A 21439-nucleotide genomic window follows, 5' to 3' on the forward strand; every position below is an offset into this window, starting at 1 on the left:
AAGACCTCCACGTTGGAGCTATGACCAATACCCACACCCCCAGAAAATGCAAGACATCTAGGGATCATCCTAGATGACAAGCTTAACATATGGGCACAAGTCAAGACAGTGAGCACCTCCTGCGTTCACATACTGCAAAAGTTCTTCAAGCCACCGAACACCAGACTGGCCATCACGCAAGCACTCATCACCAGCAGGTTGGACTACTGGAACACTGCCTATGCCGAAATCACCAAACCACTACTGGACAGACTGCATGCCACCCAGAAAGCTCTCCCAAGACTCACACACAAGATCCCACGCCGCATCCACATCACACTGCACCTCAATAAGCTTCACTGTCTTCCCATTCACAAGTGCAGCTAATTCAAAGTCCTCAGGCACACATACCAAACCCTACACAACACAGAATCGGAATACATGAACAGCCGCATACACTTTCACTAGCCAGCCAGAAACCTATGCTCTGCCTCACTCTCACACACTCCCAGCATCCGCAAAATCAGAGTAGGAGGTCGCTCTTTCTTCTACAGCACACTCAAAACATGGAACTTCGTCCCTCAACACATCAGAGCTTCCTATTCACTGCTTGAGTTCCCCAAGAAGTTGAAGACCTGGCTTTTTTTTTAGTTAAACACCAAGGGTACCATCTACACACTTGTCCAACCACTTGGATACCCTTGCCGGTTATTAATGTGCTATAGAAATTGACATAACATAACACCCACGGTTGGGCCCCGTAGCGCCTGCCCTTTGGGCCTCTGAATGGGGTTCTCACAACCATTGGAGATATTTTCTTTGAATTCATGAAACACTCTCATTCTTATCCATGAAACTAAATAGATATTTGGACATTGGTTTTGATTGGCACTGTATTTCGGCCTTCCATCAAAATCAATAGCAGAACTGACACTGTTTTGAATTCTTGGACAGTGGGCCTGGATTCCTTTAAGGAGTAGTGTCAAAATTCTTCTGTCTTGAGGTGATGTTTGCGTGCATAATGCTTGCTTGGCTATTCTTTTTTTGAAGTGATAGTTGATTTTACTGCCTGATGTAATTTAATGTTTAAAATGTAATTTTGTTAAGCTTTTAAAGGAAGAAAATGTTTCCTCTACAAATGTTTTATTTCTTTGAAAGCAAATTTGTATTTGTCAATTCGCATATAACGTGCAGAGCCCTGCCAATACATCCATGAATGCAAACGACTTTTGTTTTTTTCCCCTCCCCCGCGAGCAACAATACAATACATAGGAGCATTAAACGATAGCGCACCCCACCCCCAACTCCCCCCTCCCACTCCCTCCCCTCCAAAGATCGCACTAGTCCATACCACCTTGTCCACAGCAATAAAAGGAAGTTGCTCAGAAGGTCCTGATCCTGGCCCGCCACTCCCTTATTCCCCCCCCCCCCCCCCAACCCCCCATATGGGATCCTCGGCTTAAACCTTCAGCAAAGGCTCCTCTATTTCTGGGGGTTCCAACCAGAGGCCCCAATACTCCACCCATCGGTTCCATATTTTATAGTGTTTGTGTGAGCACCCCCTAGCAACAAAGATGGGTTACTCCAGACCATGCCCAAGTCCAGGCCATTTTTCCAAGCTGCCACCGATGGAGCCCTCGTTGCCTTCCAGGCTTTAGTAATGTTTCGTTTTGCCAGGGTGAGGTCAAGGAACAGAAGGTGTCGTTTATAGGCATTGCCTCCCACCCCCTCCATAACATGCAGCAGTGCCAGCTGTGGTGTGCGGGTGAGCTCCCAGCCCAGAACTTCAGAGAGACAAGCAAAGACCCCCTCCAGAAGCGATCCAGAGATGTGCACTGCCAAACTGTATGAATAAATGTACCATCCACCCTGCCACAGTGCAGACATTCCGTGGGAGATGACCATCCCTGCCCGCCACAATGGCGTACTAGTAAGGTAGACCCTGTGAAGGTATTTGAATTGGACCAGGCGAAGCCGCATCGCTTTGACCGCCTCCTGCGTGGCTGCCAGGGCCTCCGCCCAGTCCTCCTCTTCCAGCCCGCCCATATCTGCCTCCCAGTCCCCACGGAGTTTCTGAAGTGTAGGGGAGCAATGTATGACCAAGGACTGATATATACGCGAAATCTTTTTTCAAATGTTTTATTTCTGATATAATTTTTCAAAACCTTCTTTATCAATGAAAATATATTTGGGTGCACATTTATCGGTGGCGATATTGTAATTTTATCATCTCAAAGATAATACATACAGCGAAGAACTATGTTTGCAAATAACTGTGTTTTCCTTATTGTGCGTTTGATAAAGTAAGAACTAGTCTTAGTTTTGAACTTAAGGCCCTCTACTGGGTCAAACTTGCCGAGATTAATATATGAAAGCACCAATGAATAGGAATTGGATTTGAAGCATCAGTCTCCTGAGGCAAGTCTCGAAAGCGAAAATACACCCCCCACTCTGCCAAGAGGAGAAATCTTGAATTATTTTGAGTAATTGCATTTTTATGGCACTTACTACCCATTATGAGTCATCAAAGCGCTTTTTGGCAAGTAGCACGCTACTCCGGAACCCAAAAAGGGTTAGTGGTGGGTTAGTATAGGAAAATATGTGTTAATTTGAACAGTGGACATGCAAGTCTGTTGGTTGGATTGAATAGGATAGTGGAAGGATAGAAGAGGGTAGAGTCTAGCAAGTGTTATTTGGGAGAACAAAGTAGTAAGATGAGGCTTGGGATGAGCACACATAAATCGGTGTTAACTGTTGTCATTTTCTGCATCCATAGAGCCTATGGGGATAATTGTAACAGCTGGAGACCCAACAGTTGACCACCAAAAGGCGGAGGATGAGAACCCAGCACCATCTATTAAAAAGAAGCATTTAAAGAAATATATTGGAGCACATCTCTCTATCCAAGGTATTCTAGGTATATTACATCATGGGAAATTGCCAGCCTGTGTCACTCTAGGAGCCGTATTTGACTTACCTTCCCCAGATACAGTGGTATTTCAACAACACTCCTAGCTCGGCCAGTTGTTTGGTTTTTTTTCCGTTTTTTTTTGTCACAAGCATAGCAAAAACAACAAAACATATATAGCACAAGTATCGATAGGAACAACAAGAGCAACCCAAATTAATTGAGCATTAGAATATTCAAATGTCTCAAATACGGCAGTCAAATGAGTAATAATCTTAGTCAGGGCCAGGTGGAATGAAAGAAATAAACATACAAACAAACAGAAAATATAAATGAAACCATCATAAAGTAAAAACACCCAAAATATTAAAAGTATTACAAGAGACTCAAAGCAAGCAGCAGCAATTAATCCCATTGCAGACTTGACCACATCTTCCCAAATGTAACCCTTGAACGTAAACCCCGCGCTTTTGCTAGCGCCAGTTCCATTTCAAAAACTCCCCTAAGTAACAGCCAAAAATCAGTAATCTTGGGACTAGCTACCTCAATCCAGGCCCTGGCAATGCAGAGCCGCGCTGCAATAATAATAATTTAAACTAAAGATTTAGATAGACTGCCTGACTCAATGACCGAACCCAAAACTATTTCCCTTTCCGTTATATGAATTAGTGTACCTGATAACCTACTCAGCACCGAGGCAATCTCAGACCAAAATGTGTTTAGGCATGGGTATATGATAAACATATGTCTAAGATCAGCAGCGTACAAGTTGCACTTAGGGCAGTATGATTTTGGAGAACCCTGGGAAGTTGCCCATTCTGAGATTATCTGCGGGGTATAATACAGCATGAACATAATACGATGCTGATGCAATTTTAAATTCATTGAAGAGACAGCAGAATTATTTGTAGCCAGGGAGTCATGAAATTCTTCCATACTGATTCAAGTTGCAAACATATGGTTAATCTTAGCTTCCTTCACCAAACCATCATCCACCGTTGCTCGCATAAAGCACTGGTAAGCTTTACCAATCTGACCCCGAACAGGAGTGTAAAAGATAGCCCGAAGTGCGTCAGAAGTATGGGGGAGAGCAAACATTCCCTTCCCTTGTAAGAAATAGTTCCTGATTTGCAAGTACTTAAAACATGAGTTCTGTGGTATCCCAAAGTCATTTTTTAAGGAAGCAAATGACCTAAAGCCCCCTTCATCATAAATCTGCCCCAGTCATATTATTCCACCCTTTTGCCACTTTCTACAGACGGTGTCCGTGAATATGCCCGGAAACCTAGGATCATCCCATAAGTAAGTATATTCATGTAAGTCAGGCAAAGCATAAGTGCTACAAATATCTTGCCATATACGATAAATGTGCCTGACTACCTTGAAACTAACTCTCTGAAAATAGTTTGGGTCCGACATATAGTATAGAAGAAACCCACTGTTAAGACCAAATGTGAGCTGATACGCTAACCAAGTTTTACCCACAGTTGGTCCAAAGAGTACACTCTGGATACGATTGAGGAAGGCAGCCCAAAAGTAGGTTTTAAAATCGGGAAGTTGAAAACCACCTTGCTCATAAGTCAACTTGATATATCTGAGAGCTGTCCTAGCTTTACGATAGCCCCATATAAAACTACCAATGACAGAGTCAAGCCGCTTGAAAAATGAATTTGGGACCCTTAAAGGTATTGACCGAAATAGATAAAGAAATTTGGGCTAGACATTCATTTTCACTGTATTGCATCTCCCAATAATAGTCAGAGGCAACCTATGCCATCTACGCAAATCAACAGTAATTTGTTTAAGGGTTCATAGTTCAAAGACATGAAATCGTTAATACAGCTACTAAGACAAATTCCAAGATAAGTAGCTGTGGTAGTAACACCAAGCTGTGGTATAGGAGATGCAGGAACATAGTTAAGAATAGACTGTGTTTTGTTAAGATTGAGCTTTTAACCAGAGAGGGAGCCAAAATGTTGCGCCTCTTGTGTGATTGCAGCGATCGCCACTTCTGGTCCAGAGGTAAATACAGCAATGTCGTCTGCATAGGCCGTAATTTTTAAGGTTATACCATTGAAACAGACAGGCGAAATAGAATTATTATAATGGAGATGCCTAATATAGGGCTCAATGTAGAGGGCAAATAATAACGGGTAAAGTGGGCAACCCTGACGGGTGCTCCGCTGAATGTTAACTACCCCAGATGTACAGCCATTCAGCTTGATAGCTACCGACGGATTACGATACAATCGCTGGATCGCCGAAATGAACCTCCGACTAAGCCTAATGATTGCATAGTACTCCATAAAAACCCCCAGGCAACTTCATCGAAGGCCTTCTCGGCGTCAAGCATTAACATCCAAATCCGCTGACCCAGTTGACCTGCTAATTCAAAAGCCGCATAGGCTGTATTTATATGCGCCACCGTATCCCTACCTGGGACAAAACCATGTTGCTCTTCTGAAACCAGTAAGTGCATACTTGGAGCTAGACGAGAAGCAAGCAATATCGAGAATATTTTAGCATCAGCGTTAATAAGTGAAATTAGTCTGTAGGACCCTAGCTCACCCACCGGTTTACCCTTTTTGGGAAAGACCACAATATTAGTTTTATTCCAGGAAGGGGGAGCATCCCCTCCCTCCAATATGTTGTTGACCAGCTCGAGGAGAACCGTTGACAACACTTCCTTAAAAGTTTTGTAAAACTCTAGTGGTATGGTGTCCTCTCCGACCGCCTTACCGCTGGTGAGGGCCCCTAAAGCCAAATTCAGTTCCTCAAGGTCAGCCATGGTCTCTAAGCCCTGCGATTGGGAAACATCCAAGCTAGGAAGAGCACTCTCTTGTAAATAAAGCCCGACAGCTTGTTGATTATATGATCTAGTTTCCTCATATAAGCTGCCATAAAACTTCCTAAATTCCTCGGCTATATCATCTGATTTTGTATAAATAATAGAGTCCACTCCCTTGATGGACTTGATGCGGGAATTAGCCCGTTGATCTGCATGTTGGTAAGCCAATACTCTTACCAGGCTTTCTCCGTACTCATATTGTTTTATTCTGTACTTGAGGAAATTATTAGCCACTTTATCTTTCAATCTTCTATGGAGTTTGGCTTTGATCTCAATAATCTGGGCATACATTTCTTGCTCACCACTGTCCTTAGACGCTAATGCAGAGGCGTGTTGCTGCTCTAGTTGAGTATACTGCTTGTGTTCATTAGCAAGCTGGGTACCATTTTGTCTATTCTGCTTCACTATATACTAGAGAGTTGCCCATCTCACACCTGCTTTTAAACAGTCCCATACCATGGCCAAGGACGAAGTATGTAGATTAATCAAAATGAATTCCTTTAAAACCTTCTGCATGTGGACGACATAGTCCGGGTTATTTAACAAATGTCGTGGAAACGAAAACTCCCTCGCTTGATGTGGCCTAAACCCTGCAAAAGTTACATTAATCACGATAGGATTGTGGTCAGAGGTTATTTTCGGACATACTGTCATTGTTGCGTTAACCAACAACCCATAATTAATGAAAATCATATCGATCCTGGAGTACTGTTTATGGGGATGGGAGTAGAATGTGAACCCCGGTGTTGAAGGATACAGTGTTCGCCAGGCATCATCTAATTGATGAATATGCATTAGATCACGCATACTGGCCCTTACCTGGACCATTCTGGCCCTTGCACGTGTATTGGTAGTATCAATTTTTTTATCCATAATAAAATTAAAGTCACCCATTACAACAAGGTCACCATCCCAGTCCAAAAGTGCGGAATTCAGATAAGAGACAACCTCGGAACAATCGACATTAGGAGCATATATCATACAGACTGTAATCTTTTTTCCCAAAATAAAAAACTGCGCAATTGCCACTATCCGCAAGGGTTCTAAGTGCAGTCATTTTCGAGTATTTATCTTTGAATAGCCCAACACTCCTTAAAGATGCTGTCTGTGAAGTGCAGATAACCAAATCATAACCTAGTTGTTTAAAAACGTTTCTATCTTTATAGGCGTGATGGGTTTCAGCCAGTCCCACTATTTGAGTCTTAATCCTTTAAGCTCTTCCGCCACCAATCGCCTTTTGCTGGCTGTATTGAGCCCACAGATATTCCAACTCAAAATCTTGACTCTAGACATTATAAAAAATCAATTTGGCCACATAATCCTCTAACCAAACCCACATATACATTTTCCTGCATGGCAAAAGCTTGTTTTTATTTCCATAATTTACCTGTGCTATTTTAAGCAAGATGTGACTATTTAACCCCCTTACACCCAAACCCTCCAAAACCACCCCGAGGCCCCCACCCCGTTTCTTAGAAAAGGAATCACCCCCCTTAATGCTGTCCTGGATGACAGCAGATGTAAGACAACAGCTCGGCCAGTTGTATGTTAATATTTCGACCTCCCTAATTCTGGATTACAATTTAAGTTTCCATTATTTCGGCCCTTCAGATCATTAATTTCTTTATTTTTAGGTTTATTTTCCTTTTTCTTAATATTTTAATTTTCATGATTTTAAATGTATTTATATTATAAAGGGGTAGTAGGCACTCTAGTTATAGCTAGGATTCCCTGGTAAAGTAATTCCTCAGACATTTGCTAGCTAATGCATTTGCCCCCGTTTGACGAATCTCCACGAAACTTTCCACACCCATTGATTTTTCAACATTGGCGGAGGATGGAAAGTTTTGCGGTGATTGTCAGGGAGGTGCCAAGATAAAAGGGGTGTTCCAAAACACGTGTGGGTCTGAATGCATTTTTTCTATAGACTTTGTACTTAAGTGCAGTGGCCAAACTTTCACTCTAATTTCCATGAAATTTGGCAGGATTCTAGATTATGGTATGCAGTTGATCATTTTTGTTATTACAGTTAAGTAGGGTATTGTTTACGTTATAAGGCTTTTAAACTTAGTGATATCTGTTGTTGCTGTATTTTCGCAACATTTCACTGTGTTTTGTGGTATTTCGCGATGATTAGACATTAGGTGATTGGTTGTGACTGCCTTTAAAAAAGTTAAAGACAGCCATGTTGTTTTAAGGCCACGTTCCCTGTGTTCTGGATTTCTATATATTTAAAAACAATGTATAGAGTACCGCAGCACTTTCTTCGGAAGTACCGCAGAGCTGTAAAAAACGAAATGTTAAAATATTATAAAGACACTGTACTACACTATTTTACTAATATAGTGTACTAACTACAGTGTATTTTTAACGTATTTAATTCTTGCTAAAAAGTTTATGGAGTACCGCATTATCTATAAATGTATGTGCTACTTAAAATAATTTAGAAAATTGCACTGTTCTCCATAGAGTCCTGTAAAATGTATACAACATTATAAATAGATTTCTCTACCTATTGCTATTTTAATAAAGTGGTAATAGGTAGGGAACAACAATAAAACCTACTACTCACCTAGCGCAAAATCCTAACCCAGAATGTAGCGAAAGTGTGCTGAAAACAACATGGCTGCCTTTTACGTTTTGTAAACAGCCATTAGCCAATCAGGTACTGCCTTTTTTTGTTTGTTTAAATGTGTTTTTATTGTTTGAAAATTTTGCATCATATCATTACACTTCTAGCAATACTATTCCAAAACATTTATGATTTGACACCAGTTTTACATCTGTATCAACTTTCCAAAAAATAACACACATTTAGTTCAGATATCTATACATCATGGGCGTAACTGGTGTTCCTCTTTAGTGCAGATATTTCAATCTAGGAAATACAGAGTTAAATTATTTGCAACATAACTAATATAACCAACTGTAACCTCACTTTGGATCCTGAGTTTGAAATTATATTTCGTTAAACATTATATCACAATGCACCTCCCATATACTGTAACTGCAAACTATGTCTGCTAGCTTTCACGCAGCGCTTGGGCTTGTTTTAATATTATTATTCTTCGTCTTGCCATATGTCTACTATGTCATGATTACAGTTCATTCACTGCGCTATCTTGGACAATAGTCAGTGAGGGTTTTTTGCATCAGACTCCTTATGCTCGCGTCTGGGCAAGCCAGCAGCGCGGGTCCTGTTACCTAGCTATGCCTACCAGGTTTGGCTCACAATTCGGTCAGGTGAAGGGGCAGGCTCAATATTCCGGCCCTGCCATATTGCACAAAAGTCCGTTAGGATCGCATCCCAACACCCCGCAAATGGCTGCTTCCTAATACCTACTGCATCCTCCAGACGTAGCGCTATACTCTCAGCCTGTGACCAACAGAGCAGTGACTGGAATCAGGCCCTCTCTGCCTTTTGGGGGGGGGGGGGGTGTCAGGTGACTTCCAGCGTTTCGTGATCAGTCTTTTGGCCACTCTGGGACCCAGATCTATATAACAGGATGTTATTTTATGTTTTTTAGACCTACGACACAGTCCCAATACGCATGCCTCCCAGGTCCAATTCAGTTCACGATTTGTGCATTGCGGCAGGGTCACAGTGACCACACCCCAGTACCTCTGCAGTACCAAGCAGGACCAGACCATATGGAGCAAATCAACACTCACTGCACCACATCTCAGACAGCCGGCATCAGTACGATTAAAGTATTTATTAATTTTGGCTGGTGTCAGGTAGGCTCTGTGTACTATGTAATACTGGTGAGCCACATTTTTGCTTTATGGTTTATTCAGGTGGGACCCACAAGGATGGCCAACCACTCACGCTTAGTGCAAGGACACTGCAGGTCTTCCTCCCAGTGAGCATAAAATGAGTTCAGATGTGGCACCGTGTGCGTTCTCAGTGCCCCTGCGAACCATTTGACAAGGTGCCAACCTGCGCCCAGCTTGTGCAAGTATTGTACAACTAGGTGTGCTGGCAGCTCCTGTGCTATGTTGCCCCATGTGTGCTGCTGCGTGTGTCCCACTGCTGCATGCAGTAAAAACTAGCCCTGCCGCAAACCCGAGTTCTCTGCTAGCATCTCGAAGGGCAGTAGTTCACCAAATAAATACCCAATTGTCAGAACTCCAGCCGCCTCTCACTGCGCCAGCTCTATTCCCGTAAAAGTACGATGCCTCCTGGGCGTGCCTGCTACCGGAAGGAACAGCGCATATGAGATCACGTAGCGCGTAAGTTACAGGCTATGGCGATGGCAGTAATGGGCCACATCAAGCATCAGCTGGGCTGGCGGTCTACCCCTCCTGCTGGGGTGGAATAGCTCAATCTCCTGCGAATGAGTGAGAGCTGGTTCCTGAATCGCCAGGTCCTCCAGTTGACATGCACCCGACCATCGCGCTACCCATTGGAGTTGAGCGGCAAGGTAGTATTGCTCCATATGTGGCAATAAGAGACCTCCACAAGTTGTTGAGGGATACATTTTAGTCATGGCCACTCTACTGCATGATGTGCCTCAGATAAACTTCCTCATTTCCGCCTCTAGGGTTTTGAACAGTGCCGGCTTAAGAAAGGTTGGTAAATTCACAAAATAATACAAAAGGCGTGGAAGCACCATAATTTTTATCAGTGCGTTTCGGCCCATAACCGTTAATGGCAATGTGCTCCAAAAAGCCATCTGCTCACGCACTGCAGTGACAGGGTTGCTGTCATGGAGGTCTGACTGATTTCTGTTGATATGCACTCCCAGATATCAAAATGTCAACAGTTGCCAATACACTGGTCTACCATCAATGATTAGGCCTGGGTTTGGGGTGGCAGCCACAAAGGGGTACAAACATGACTTATCCCAGTTCACCCAAAGACCTGAGATGGCCACAAACTCCTGCAGTGGTCGCTCCACGGCCACGCATGGCAGTCTTACGTCCTTGAGATATATTAGTAGGTCATCTGCATACAGCGACACCCCGTGTAGGGCATCACCTAATGGGATTCAACCCTCCTCGTGCTCCTGCGTAATGAAGCGGCCAGGGGCTCGATGACCAGCGTGAATAGAAGCGGTGACTGGACAGCCATGTCTGGTTCCCCGCTCGATAGGAATCCGGTCAGACATATATGGTCCCGTCTTGACTCTGGCCACTGGTTGGGTATAAAGCAATTGGACCAGGCTCAGGAATTCGTCACCCAAATCATATTTGCGCAGTGCGGCGAATAAAAAGCCCAATTCCACAGTGTCAAATGCCTTCTCCAGATCTAGCACCAGGCATCCTTAGGACTCCCAAGCTGCTCTGGAATAGTGTGCCACTCGAAAGAAGTGGCGCAGATTTAACAAAGTGCTGCATGTGGGTACAAACCCATTTTGGTCTGGATGGACCAGTAACAGGACCAGAGGTGCCAGCCTGCCAGCTAAAATGTTTGCCAACACTTTGTAATCAGTGTTTAGAAGCGCCAGCAGCCGGTAGGAACCAATTAGCTCTGGATTTCTGTTTGGCTTTGGTAACGATATCAGGAGAGATTCCCATAGAATGTCAGGCAGGGTGCCCACCTCCAGTGCCTCATGAAACACCCTGAGGAGCTGTGGGACTTGCAGAGTTAACGGCTCATCCAGTTCGTCACACTGTTCGTCAGTGATTTGTGGCAAAGTCAGTGGAGTAAGAAAGGTGCCCATGTCTGAGGGCCCTGTAATGTGTGATGATCGGTACACGGAAGTGTAATGCGTCGCTACTTCCATATGTATTTCATGTTGTTCAGTAAGGATGCACCCATTTGCTGATTGCAAACTCAATATGGGGTTTGTTCCTGTTTGATCATGCGCGCGAGCAGCCTACCCACTCAGTCTGCTGCTGCGTGCGTACGCGTTGCATGTGACGCATAATTTAAACAACGCAGTCTTTCTAACACCTCTGCATGTTTTTGCTTCTTTGCTTCTATTTCATGCTGAGTGTCTATGCCTTGCACTAACTCAGTTTCCAACCTCAATAGTTTGTTTTCTAAGCACGTTATTTCACTGTCTAGCTGTTTTCAGGAGCACCAACTGAGACCCAGACATTGACCTCGAATTGTGGCTTTGCTCGTGTCCCACAGCAGTCCTGAGTCAGCCACCAAGCCTGTATTCTCCTCAAAATATGTGTTGATTGCTGTGCCAACTGCTTCTTTGAATTGGGGGGTCCTCCAATGCCATAGGCTGCAGCCGCCATACCCGCGTAGTCAGCCCCACTTCCTCCCCCCGCAGGCGCAGTATGTGAGGGTTATGATCTGAGTTAGTTTTACCCAGGTAATCCCCTGGTAATCCGCACCTTATCACTGAATATCAGTTGACCTGCAACTAACCGGTCGATACGAACATGCAGGTCATGTGGGTGGGTGGTACATGCTTGCCAGCGGGTGTAGTGACCTCCAGATATCTAGTAAGCCCTAACGTTGCATCCACTCACCCACCACCCATTAGATGTCACCACCATTTGCAAAAGTGGTGGGAACGATCTATCTAGGGTGGTGTCCAGCACTGCATTAAAGTCCCCGCCTAACAACCAGGGAACATCACACCATCAGGAGAGATAGCCTGTTAGCATCTGCCAAAATTCTTTTTGATTAGTGTTGGAGGTTTAGATGGAAACCTGCACCACCGGCTTCCCATGTAGGTGCCCTTTGGAGAGTACATATCCGGTGTAAATTCCGTACCCGATCTGACCCAGATCAGAGCTCTCCTAGCGAAAGAGTAGCTTGTTACTAATATCTGCCCCCTCCAGCGCTGCTGTAATCTCCCTGTCTCTGGCTTGGCGATGTGAGTCTCCTGTAGGAATGCCACATGAGCTTTATGTCGCTTGAGATAAGCGTAGACTTTGTACCTACGGGACTGTGTGTGCAACCCCCTGACGTTCCAAGTTATTATTTTAGTGTGCAGCATACATAGTAGAAACAGAGAGGCGTTGCATGAGCATATTGCGGCGAACTGGACCACGGATAGTCACCGGTCATGTCCGTGGCAGGTGCATGATGTATCGTCAGTGCTTGGGTATTCGTGTACATTGCGTGTCGAGGAGCTGTGAAAACGGGAAGCCATGTGCGGCTAAACTGGGATAGAACAGAGGGACAACGGGTGTCTGTCCAAACTAAGAACCATGCCATGTGGCAACTAACGGCAATGTACGCCGAGTTAAACATAGAAGGGCAGTGGGGTTATGGGTAGCAGTGCCTAGCGCACAGTGGGTGCTACAATAGTATGGACTCATTGTGCATAGGTGCAATTACACGCTACGGCCCGGTTGCCCAGATTAGAGTGGGCAACTGGTGAACAGCATTGGGCACAGACGGGCGGGCATGTGCCACATAGGCCATGGTGCCTTGTGTATTGTGTGCATACTGCTCCTTGTGCCTGCACATGCTGCCCCTTTTACATACGTAGAGGATGTCTAGTGTCCAGGTAGTTCATCACATCATGTCATCAGCAGTCTATGGAGTCACCACGGGCAGTGGCTGGGAATCCTCGCCCATCGGCCACATCGCTATAGAGCCACCCTCGCTGGATGAATTTTCAGAGGAAGCATCAGTATCTTAACTGGGGTGCCGATCCCTCATGCTTGCCATTGCTCTCAAGACGCCCTGTTGTTCCAGCATTACTTGCTCTGGGTTGGGAGCAGTCGACAGTTGGCCCTCCTGAGTACATTCCTTGGCGTCTTCTGCGTCCTCTACAAGTTCTTGGTCGCAGATCTGCATTGTTTCCTCTCTGGCTCGGCGAAGTGTGGTGGCCAACAGACTCAAGCAAGTCCCACGCTTTGCTGGCATCGCTGATAAAATGAGTGGATCCATTCGCAACCACCCGCAGTCGAGCGGGACTATAAGGTAATCCTTTATCTGCAGTTCCCACATACGCTTCTTCACCATGAGAAATGTATTTCGCTGCTTTTGTATCCCCTAGGCATAGTCCAGAAAGAACAGAACCTGAGAGTTGTCCAACTTAACTGTTTATATTTTCCTGGTTTCACGGAGAATCATATCTCTATCCCTGTAGTTAAGGAGTTGAAAAAGGAAAGGACACGGTCTAGCTACCGGTGTCGATCGGCCTGATGCTACTCAATGTGCTCTCTCAACTGCAAAATACGAAGAGAGAGAGTCTTCCGGCATCAGGGATTCCGTGTATGTGGGGCATCCCTGCCCTCCACCCCCTCCGGTAGTCCTATCACCCTGACATTGTTTCTACAGGAGCACCCTTCAGCATCGTCCACTTTGCGCTCCAGGGATTGCATTTGTGCCTTTAGCTCACCCATCTCCGCAGATAGCTCCCTGGTGATCGGAGCAAATATCTGTTTCCGCTGTCAACTCAAGCTTTCCGGCTAGTTTCTTGTGATCGCATGCAGGAGCGTGAAGTCAGACGTGACTTTGTCTACGTGATTTTCTAGTGATGTTTTAGTCTGCACAAGTGTTTCATTCATGCTGGTGACTGCCTGAAGTACTGAATCGATTTTCGACTCCATTGTAGAGCGACCCAGCTGCCCCCAGGTCCCAGAGTGATCGGGCTGGCTCTACGGCATCCGGTGCCGGCTGCGTGCGGGCACCAGCCGATCCCACCCGAGGATTACCCATCACGAATCAGCTATTATGTGCAGTCTCCAAGTAGTGGGGTTCCCAGCTGGGTTTATCGAGCCTAGTCAAAGGTTACTCGTTACGGCGCTCCAGTAACTTCTCTTCAATCGGCCCCAGGATAACGCAGCTATCGAGTAAGTACCAGATCTACAATGTTAGCGTGGTCCGCTTTCTGTGCCTCTGCCCAATATTCAGTAGTTTAGCAGTATGCTGATTATGGAGTCTGTAGGTGGTCACTTGTTCGGCTTTACGACTGGTCTCAATTTTTCTGTCACTGGCGAGGTATTCACACATGTGCGGTGGGGAAGAAATGACCCACGTATCCTCATCAGGATCACTGGGTACACTGTGTAATAGCCCCCGACTCCTATGCCATACTGTATGTGCAGTCCCCTGCAAGCGTCGCACCTCCTAGAGGCCCCCTCGCTCCACATCACACAGTGGTGGTGCAGGCGCAGGGCCCCTCACCCAGAGGCACCCAGGTTACGTCTTGTGTACAGTCTGCCTCCACTGGGACCGCAATTTTGAATAATGCACAGTCAGGTGTGTTCCCACAAGAAAGGGGGAGCAGCAGGCTCCAATCCGCGCACAGTTCACTGAGGGAGACACACCAATCCTCCTGTTCACAGCCACATGCCTCACCAGCGGCTGCTTTTGTCAGGCTCTGCTCTGCCACCTCAATTACTGAGGTACATCTGCAGTCCGCCGCTCGAACTGCACGTCTCAGTTCGCAGCCCGGGGATGCCGTAAATCACCTCTACCCTCTTGTCAGGGTCCACCATTGCCGCTCAGCCTGTCAGCTACAGCGCTTCAGGCTCGCTTCACACAGCAGTCATTAGAGCCCTCCGCTCACATTGATTTTTTTAATAACACACTTTATTTATGACCGCAGTTTGACATGTACATCAGAAAAATATTCTTCTAGGTACGGTCTTTTTCCCCCATTTCAACAATCTCATTACATGCGTTACATAGCAATTTGATTCTCATTATCCTGTGTGGTACAAAAGGCTAACAAAGTGGCAGTTCAAAGTTGTGCATATTTATGTTCAACTAGTGAGAACTTATACAAACCCCGTCCTCCACCCCCCATCTCAACCTTTTCCCTCTCCTGGTGAATCTTACTTTAGCTTCCACAATGGTTGCCGGGAGTCAGCATATAGTCATCCTCCTGAAGGATGCAGTGTATAGGGTTGGCCGCTCGCCTACCAGTCCCACCGCAGTTCACTATGAGCTGCGCACAGCCTCCCCGGTTCTCACGGGCCGGCGTGGCTCTGGTCTTTCGTGGCTTGCCACACAGTTCTTCAGAGGTGGAAGGCGTGTACCGGCCACAGTTGGTGTACACGCACGCTTCGCATCCGTTCCTTCATCAATTGTGCCACCGCTACAGCTTGTAGTTCCGGAGTCGAGTCCCGGCCTCAGACCACACCTCTCGCATCACAGTGACATGAATAAGCGTCCCGCCCGCCATTAAACGGGCATCGAGGATCGACTAGGGCACACCGTCATGATCGCTACGACTTGGGACATCCAATAAGGTACTGAAGTCAATACAATGGCCAGTAGTGGGGCAGGATTCCTGAGTCAGTGGACGGAGCCTCTTCGAGTGCGTGCGCCATCTTGGCTAGCTAGCCATTCCCCCTCGCAGATACTTCCTTCTTATCGCTATGTACAGCTGTATACCGTAGCACAAGATATTACTAAGTATTTTAACACTTATAACTTTTTCACCACTTAAACTGTTTGCAACTACTACCAAAAATTGACATTTACAACTCATAATATATATTCCTCCCACATTACATCGATATCCTTTCACCCACGTTCATGCTACGTCTGTTTCAAGTACGCCACTCTACTATACCCAATTACATTCTAAGCCACTCCACTTGCCTCGCTCCACTATACATCACTGCACTCTACGCTAATTCGCTGAACGCCACTCCTCTATACCCCAATCCACTCATATGTATTCCACTGTATGCAACTTTACTGTGCAAAACTAAACTTTACACTATTCTTCTCTTTGGCTCTCCACTCTACGCCCCTCCACTGTACATCACTCTACTACACTCTTACCCTCCACTGTACGCTATTTCACCGTGCACCACTCCAATATATGCCACTCCAGTGTACCCCACTCCACGCTATTCCACTATACAAAACTCCACTCAACTCCACTTCGCTCTACCCTATTCCACTGTTTGGCACTCAACTCTCCTTCACTCTACTGTACGACACTACACTCGTTATTCCACTGTACACCACTCCACTGTTTGCTACTACACTCTACAGTACTCCACTCTATGCCACTAAAGTGTACCCCGCTACACTCTGCCCTAATCCACTCTACAGCGGTAACTGCAAACACAACAATGATGGACAGAATGTGGATCAATGTCACACATTCACCCCAGTCCAAAGATCTGGGCCCAAATCCATCGTTTTTCCACTCCACACCACCCTGGGTTAGACAATGGCGATATGCAAATCAGCGCTGACCCTGTGCCCCATGGGAACAGTCCAGTCCGAACTACAAAAGCCATGTCCTTCCCAGAACGGAAACAAGCATCCGAGGACCGGCCCGGTTTCGAGGTAACACCTCTCTTCAGCCCGGCTAGCTTGATTCCAGTGGTGTGGAGTGCCTGGGACTCACGTCTGAGCATCCCCAGTACACTTAGAACGGTAACTGCAAACACAACAATGATGGACAGAATGTGGATCAATGTCACACATTCACCCCAGTCCAAAGATCTGGGCCCAAACTGTGTTTTTTGCAACTTACACCCCGAGTGGGCTGGGTATGCTCAGACGTGAGTCCCAGGCTCTCCACACCACTGGAGTCAAGCTATCCAGGCTGAATGAAGGCTGATAGCCAGAAACCGGTCCTTGGATGCTTGATTCCGGTCTGGGAAAGACATGGCTTGGTAGTTCGGACTGGACTGTTCCCATGAGGCACAGGGTCAGAGCTGATTTGCATATAGCTAGTGTCTAACCCAGGGTGGTGTGGAGTGCAAAAAATGCGATGGATTTAGGCCCAGATCCTTGTACTGGGGTGAATGTATGACATTGTTCTACATTCTGTCCATCAACTGTGTTTTTTGCAATTTTCACCCCGAGTGGGCTGGGCATGCTCAGACGTGAGTCCCAGGCTCTCCACACCACTGGAGTCAAGCTATCCAGGCTGAATGAAGGCTGATAGCCAGAAACCGGTCCTTGGATGCTTGATTCCGGTCTGGGAAAGACATGGCTTGGTAGTTCGGACTGGACTGTTCCCATGAGGCACAGGGTCAGAGCTGATTTGCATATAGCCAGTGTCTAACCCAGGGTGGTGTGGAGTGCAAAAAAACGATGGATTTAGGCCCAGATCCTTGTACTGGGGTGAATGTATGACATTGTTCTACATTCTGCCCATCAACTGTGTTTTTTGCAATTTTCACACCGAGTGGGCTGGGTATGCTCAGACGTGAGTTCCAGGCTCTCCACACCACTGGAGTCAAGCTATCCAGGCTGAATGAAGGCTGATAGCCAGAAACCGGTCCTTGGATGCTTGATTCCGGTCTGGGAAAGACATGGCTTGGTAGTTCGGACTGGACTGTTCCCATGAGGCACAGGGTCAGAGCTGATTTGCATATAGCCAGTGTCTAACCCAGGGTGGTGTGGAGTGCAAAAAAACGATGGATTTAGGCCCAGATCCTTGTACTGGGGTGAATGTATGACATTGTTCTACATTCTGTCCATCAACTGTGTTTTTTGCAATTTTCACCCCGAGTGGGCTGGGTATGCTCAGACGTGAGTCCCAGGCTCTCCACACCACTGGAGTCAAGCTATCCAGGCTGAATGAAGGCTGATAGCCAGAAACCGGTCCTTGGATGCTTGATTCCGGTCTGGGAAAGACATGGCTTGGTAGTTCGGACTGGACTGTTCCCATGAGGCACAGGGTCAGAGCTGATTTGCATATAGCCAGTGTCTAACCCAGGGTGGTGTGGAGTGCAAAACAGCGATGGATTTAGGCCCAGATCCTTGTACTGGGGTGAATGTATGACATTGTTCTACATTCTGTCCATCAACTGTGTTTTTTGCTAATCCACTCTACAGCACTCCACTCCATGGTACTCCACTCTGCACCACTCTACTCTACTCCACTTCACTGTGCACTAATCTCCTTTGTATACTGTTCTACTCTTAGCCACTCCACTATGTGCCACTCCATGCTACTTATGTATGCTATTCCACTGTACTCCACTACACTGTTCCTCACTCCAGTGTATTCCACCCCACAACACTCCAGTGCACCCTGTTCCATTGTAAGCTGTTCCACTGTGTGTCACTCATTTTGCACTACTACACTCTACGCTATTCCACTGTACCTCATTCCACTGTATGCCGCTCCACTTTACACCACTCCAATATACTCCACTCTACACTATTCTACTGTACTCCACTGTAAGCTACTCAACACTATTTCACTTTACTCCACTCTACTGTACGTCACTCCACTCTGCGCTATTCCACTGCATGCCACTCCACACCATTCTACTCTACGCTATTCCACTGTATGCCACTCCACTGTATACCACTCCACTCTGTGCAACTCCACTGTGTGCAACTGCACTCTATGCAACTGCACTCTGTGCAACTGCACTCGAAACCACTCTACGCTATTTCACTCTATGCCACTCTAGTCTATGCTACTCCATTCTACGCTATTCAACTGTACACAACTTCACTCTATGCCAAACACTTCTATGCTGTTCCACAGTACCCCACCACACTCTACGCCACTCTACTCCACTGTATACCACTCCACTGTACACTACTCCACTCTACGCCATTCCACTGCATGCTATTCCACTGTAACCCACTCCATTGTACGCCATTCCCATCTTGGCCACGCCACTGTACGCTACTCTATTTGAAGCTATTCCACTCTGTGCTACTGTACTGTATGCCCCTCCACTGTACATCACAACAGTCTGCGCTGCAACACACTACTCCACGACACTCTATGCTCCCACACTTTACGATACAGTACTCTACGCCACAACACTGTTCGACAATGCACTCTACGCCACTCCAGTCTACCAAACTCTACTCCATTCCGTACTACTCTACTGTACAAAACTGTACTCCTTTCGATGCCTTTCTATCACAATCTATTCCACTCTATGCAACTCCCTTTATGAAACTCCACCATAAGTTACTCTACTCTATAACACATTACTCTACTCAAATGGCACTGTATGCCACTGGACGCTACAACACTCTTTACCACTCCACTGTCTATCACTCTCCAACAATCTCCTGTACTCTAACTCACTCCAGTCTACAGCACTGTTCTTCACTCTAAGCTACTCCACTCCGTGACAGTTTCCAACACTCTGAGACACAATACTACTGCACAGTACAACATATCACCCGAATCTATGGCACTTTACTCCAGTGTATGCTACGGCACTCCACTGTACTCTACTGTACTCTACTCGACATTACTATACTGTACAACACGCAACTCCACTCTCTGATACTTTACTCCACTCTCTGATACTTTATTGCACCGATGCTACACTACTCAACTCCACTGTACACCATTTTACTACACTCTATGCCACTGCATGATACTCCACTCTATGCCGCTCCACTCTACAACAATCTGCTCTATACAAGTCCAATGTACAACACTCTACCTCTTTGTATGCCACTTTATTACACTATGGGCCAGATGTAGGTAATCTGAATTTAGCGATTCTTAAATACCGAATTTTACCGATTCGGTATTCAAAAATCGGTAAATGAGATGTAGGGAAAAAATCGGTATTTTTTACCGAATCCGTAAAATTCGGTATCGGACTTTCGGAATTTACCGATTCGGTATTTACCGATTCGGTATTTCCCATTCATCCCTATGGGCCAAAAGGCCCATAGGAATGCATTGGAAATACCGATTCGGTAAATACCGAATCGGTAAATATCGAATCGGTAAATTCCGATCCGGAAAGCAAGCAAAAGTGCAACTAATGAAAACAGCCAATCAGGTGCTACCACCCTCCCCCTCCCTACCAGGAAGTGGCTACCCAGGCAGCTGCAACTCATTAGAAGGTTCTGGAGAGGCAGTCAGAGCTGAGCAGAGACACAGAGCAGCAGGGAGTGATTTTTGGGAGTTTACCACAGGGAAAATGGCAAGCAGCAGTGAGAGTCAGAAGGCAGAGAGGAAAAGGAAAATTAAGTTCAGCAGCATGGAGCTGCAGGTACTGGTGGAGGAGGTGGTGAGAGTCCACAAGCAACTATTTGGCAGGCACTCCCTGATGTGGCTTGCAATTGGAGAAAAGGTCAATGCAGTGGGAGTCACAAGCAGGAGCATTGAGGATCTGAAGAAACGCTTCTATGACATCAGGAGCCTCACAAAAAAGAAGATGTCAGAACTACATAAGCAGGCTGGTCTCACCGGTGGAGGCAGGAACCCAGCGCCCCCCCTGACTGACCTGGAGGAGTTGGTGGCCTCAACCATCGAGCCAGACAGTGTTGTGGGACTTGGAGATGTGGACAGCTCAGCCAGAGCTACAGGAAAAGGTAAGACGCATGCGCAGCATGACACCCCATACCAACCTGCTTCCCTTTACCCTTTGTGGACAGGCCAACCCCAGTCCAGTACTGCTAGCACTATACAGGAGCAATGCATTATCGGAAATGTAGTCCGCTAATGTAAGACCATGTGTAACTGCACAGACATCAGCAAGGCACTGAAAGTAATGCAGAAAAATGAAAGTTAAATGTGTAAAGCATTTATTGTAGTGCCTGTGACACAGTAGCACTCAGTTGACATACGCTTATTTATACCTAGGGGCAACATCAGGCAGTCGAGCCACAGCAACAGAAAGGACTGCACCAGCGAGGGAGGAGAGTGACGAGGCAGGGCCAAGCCATGTACAAGCCTCGCAGGAGGAAGAAGACACGACTGCCATCACCCAGGAAGATGAGACAGTACAGACCCCGAGTTTCCCCACTCCCCACACCTTTCACAATCCCCTACATTGCTTTTCTCTCCAGAAACCTCCCCATCACTGTTCCTGTCTGCACCTGCAACCTCACCAGCCAGGAGGCGAGTCGTGGCCCCACTGCCAGT

General features: G+C 46.2%; 1 protein-coding gene across 5 annotated transcripts in view; it reads left to right on the plus strand.

Annotated features, from left to right (window-relative positions):
- The window catches only part of LOC144824723 (putative endonuclease 4), a 477583-nt gene that overhangs the window by 267673 nt on the left and 188471 nt on the right, over positions 1–21439 (plus strand). For all 5 annotated transcript variants that reach the window (XM_078683747.1, XM_078683743.1, XM_078683751.1 and 2 more), the window contains one exon: positions 2756–2887. In XM_078683747.1, coding sequence (XP_078539873.1) covers positions 2756–2887 — 132 coding nt within the window. The remainder of the gene's footprint in view (positions 1–2755; positions 2888–21439) is intronic.

Source organism: Lissotriton helveticus, chromosome 1_1 (assembly GCF_964261635.1).
Source record: "Lissotriton helveticus chromosome 1_1, aLisHel1.1, whole genome shotgun sequence".
NCBI lineage: Eukaryota > Metazoa > Chordata > Amphibia > Caudata > Salamandridae > Lissotriton > Lissotriton helveticus.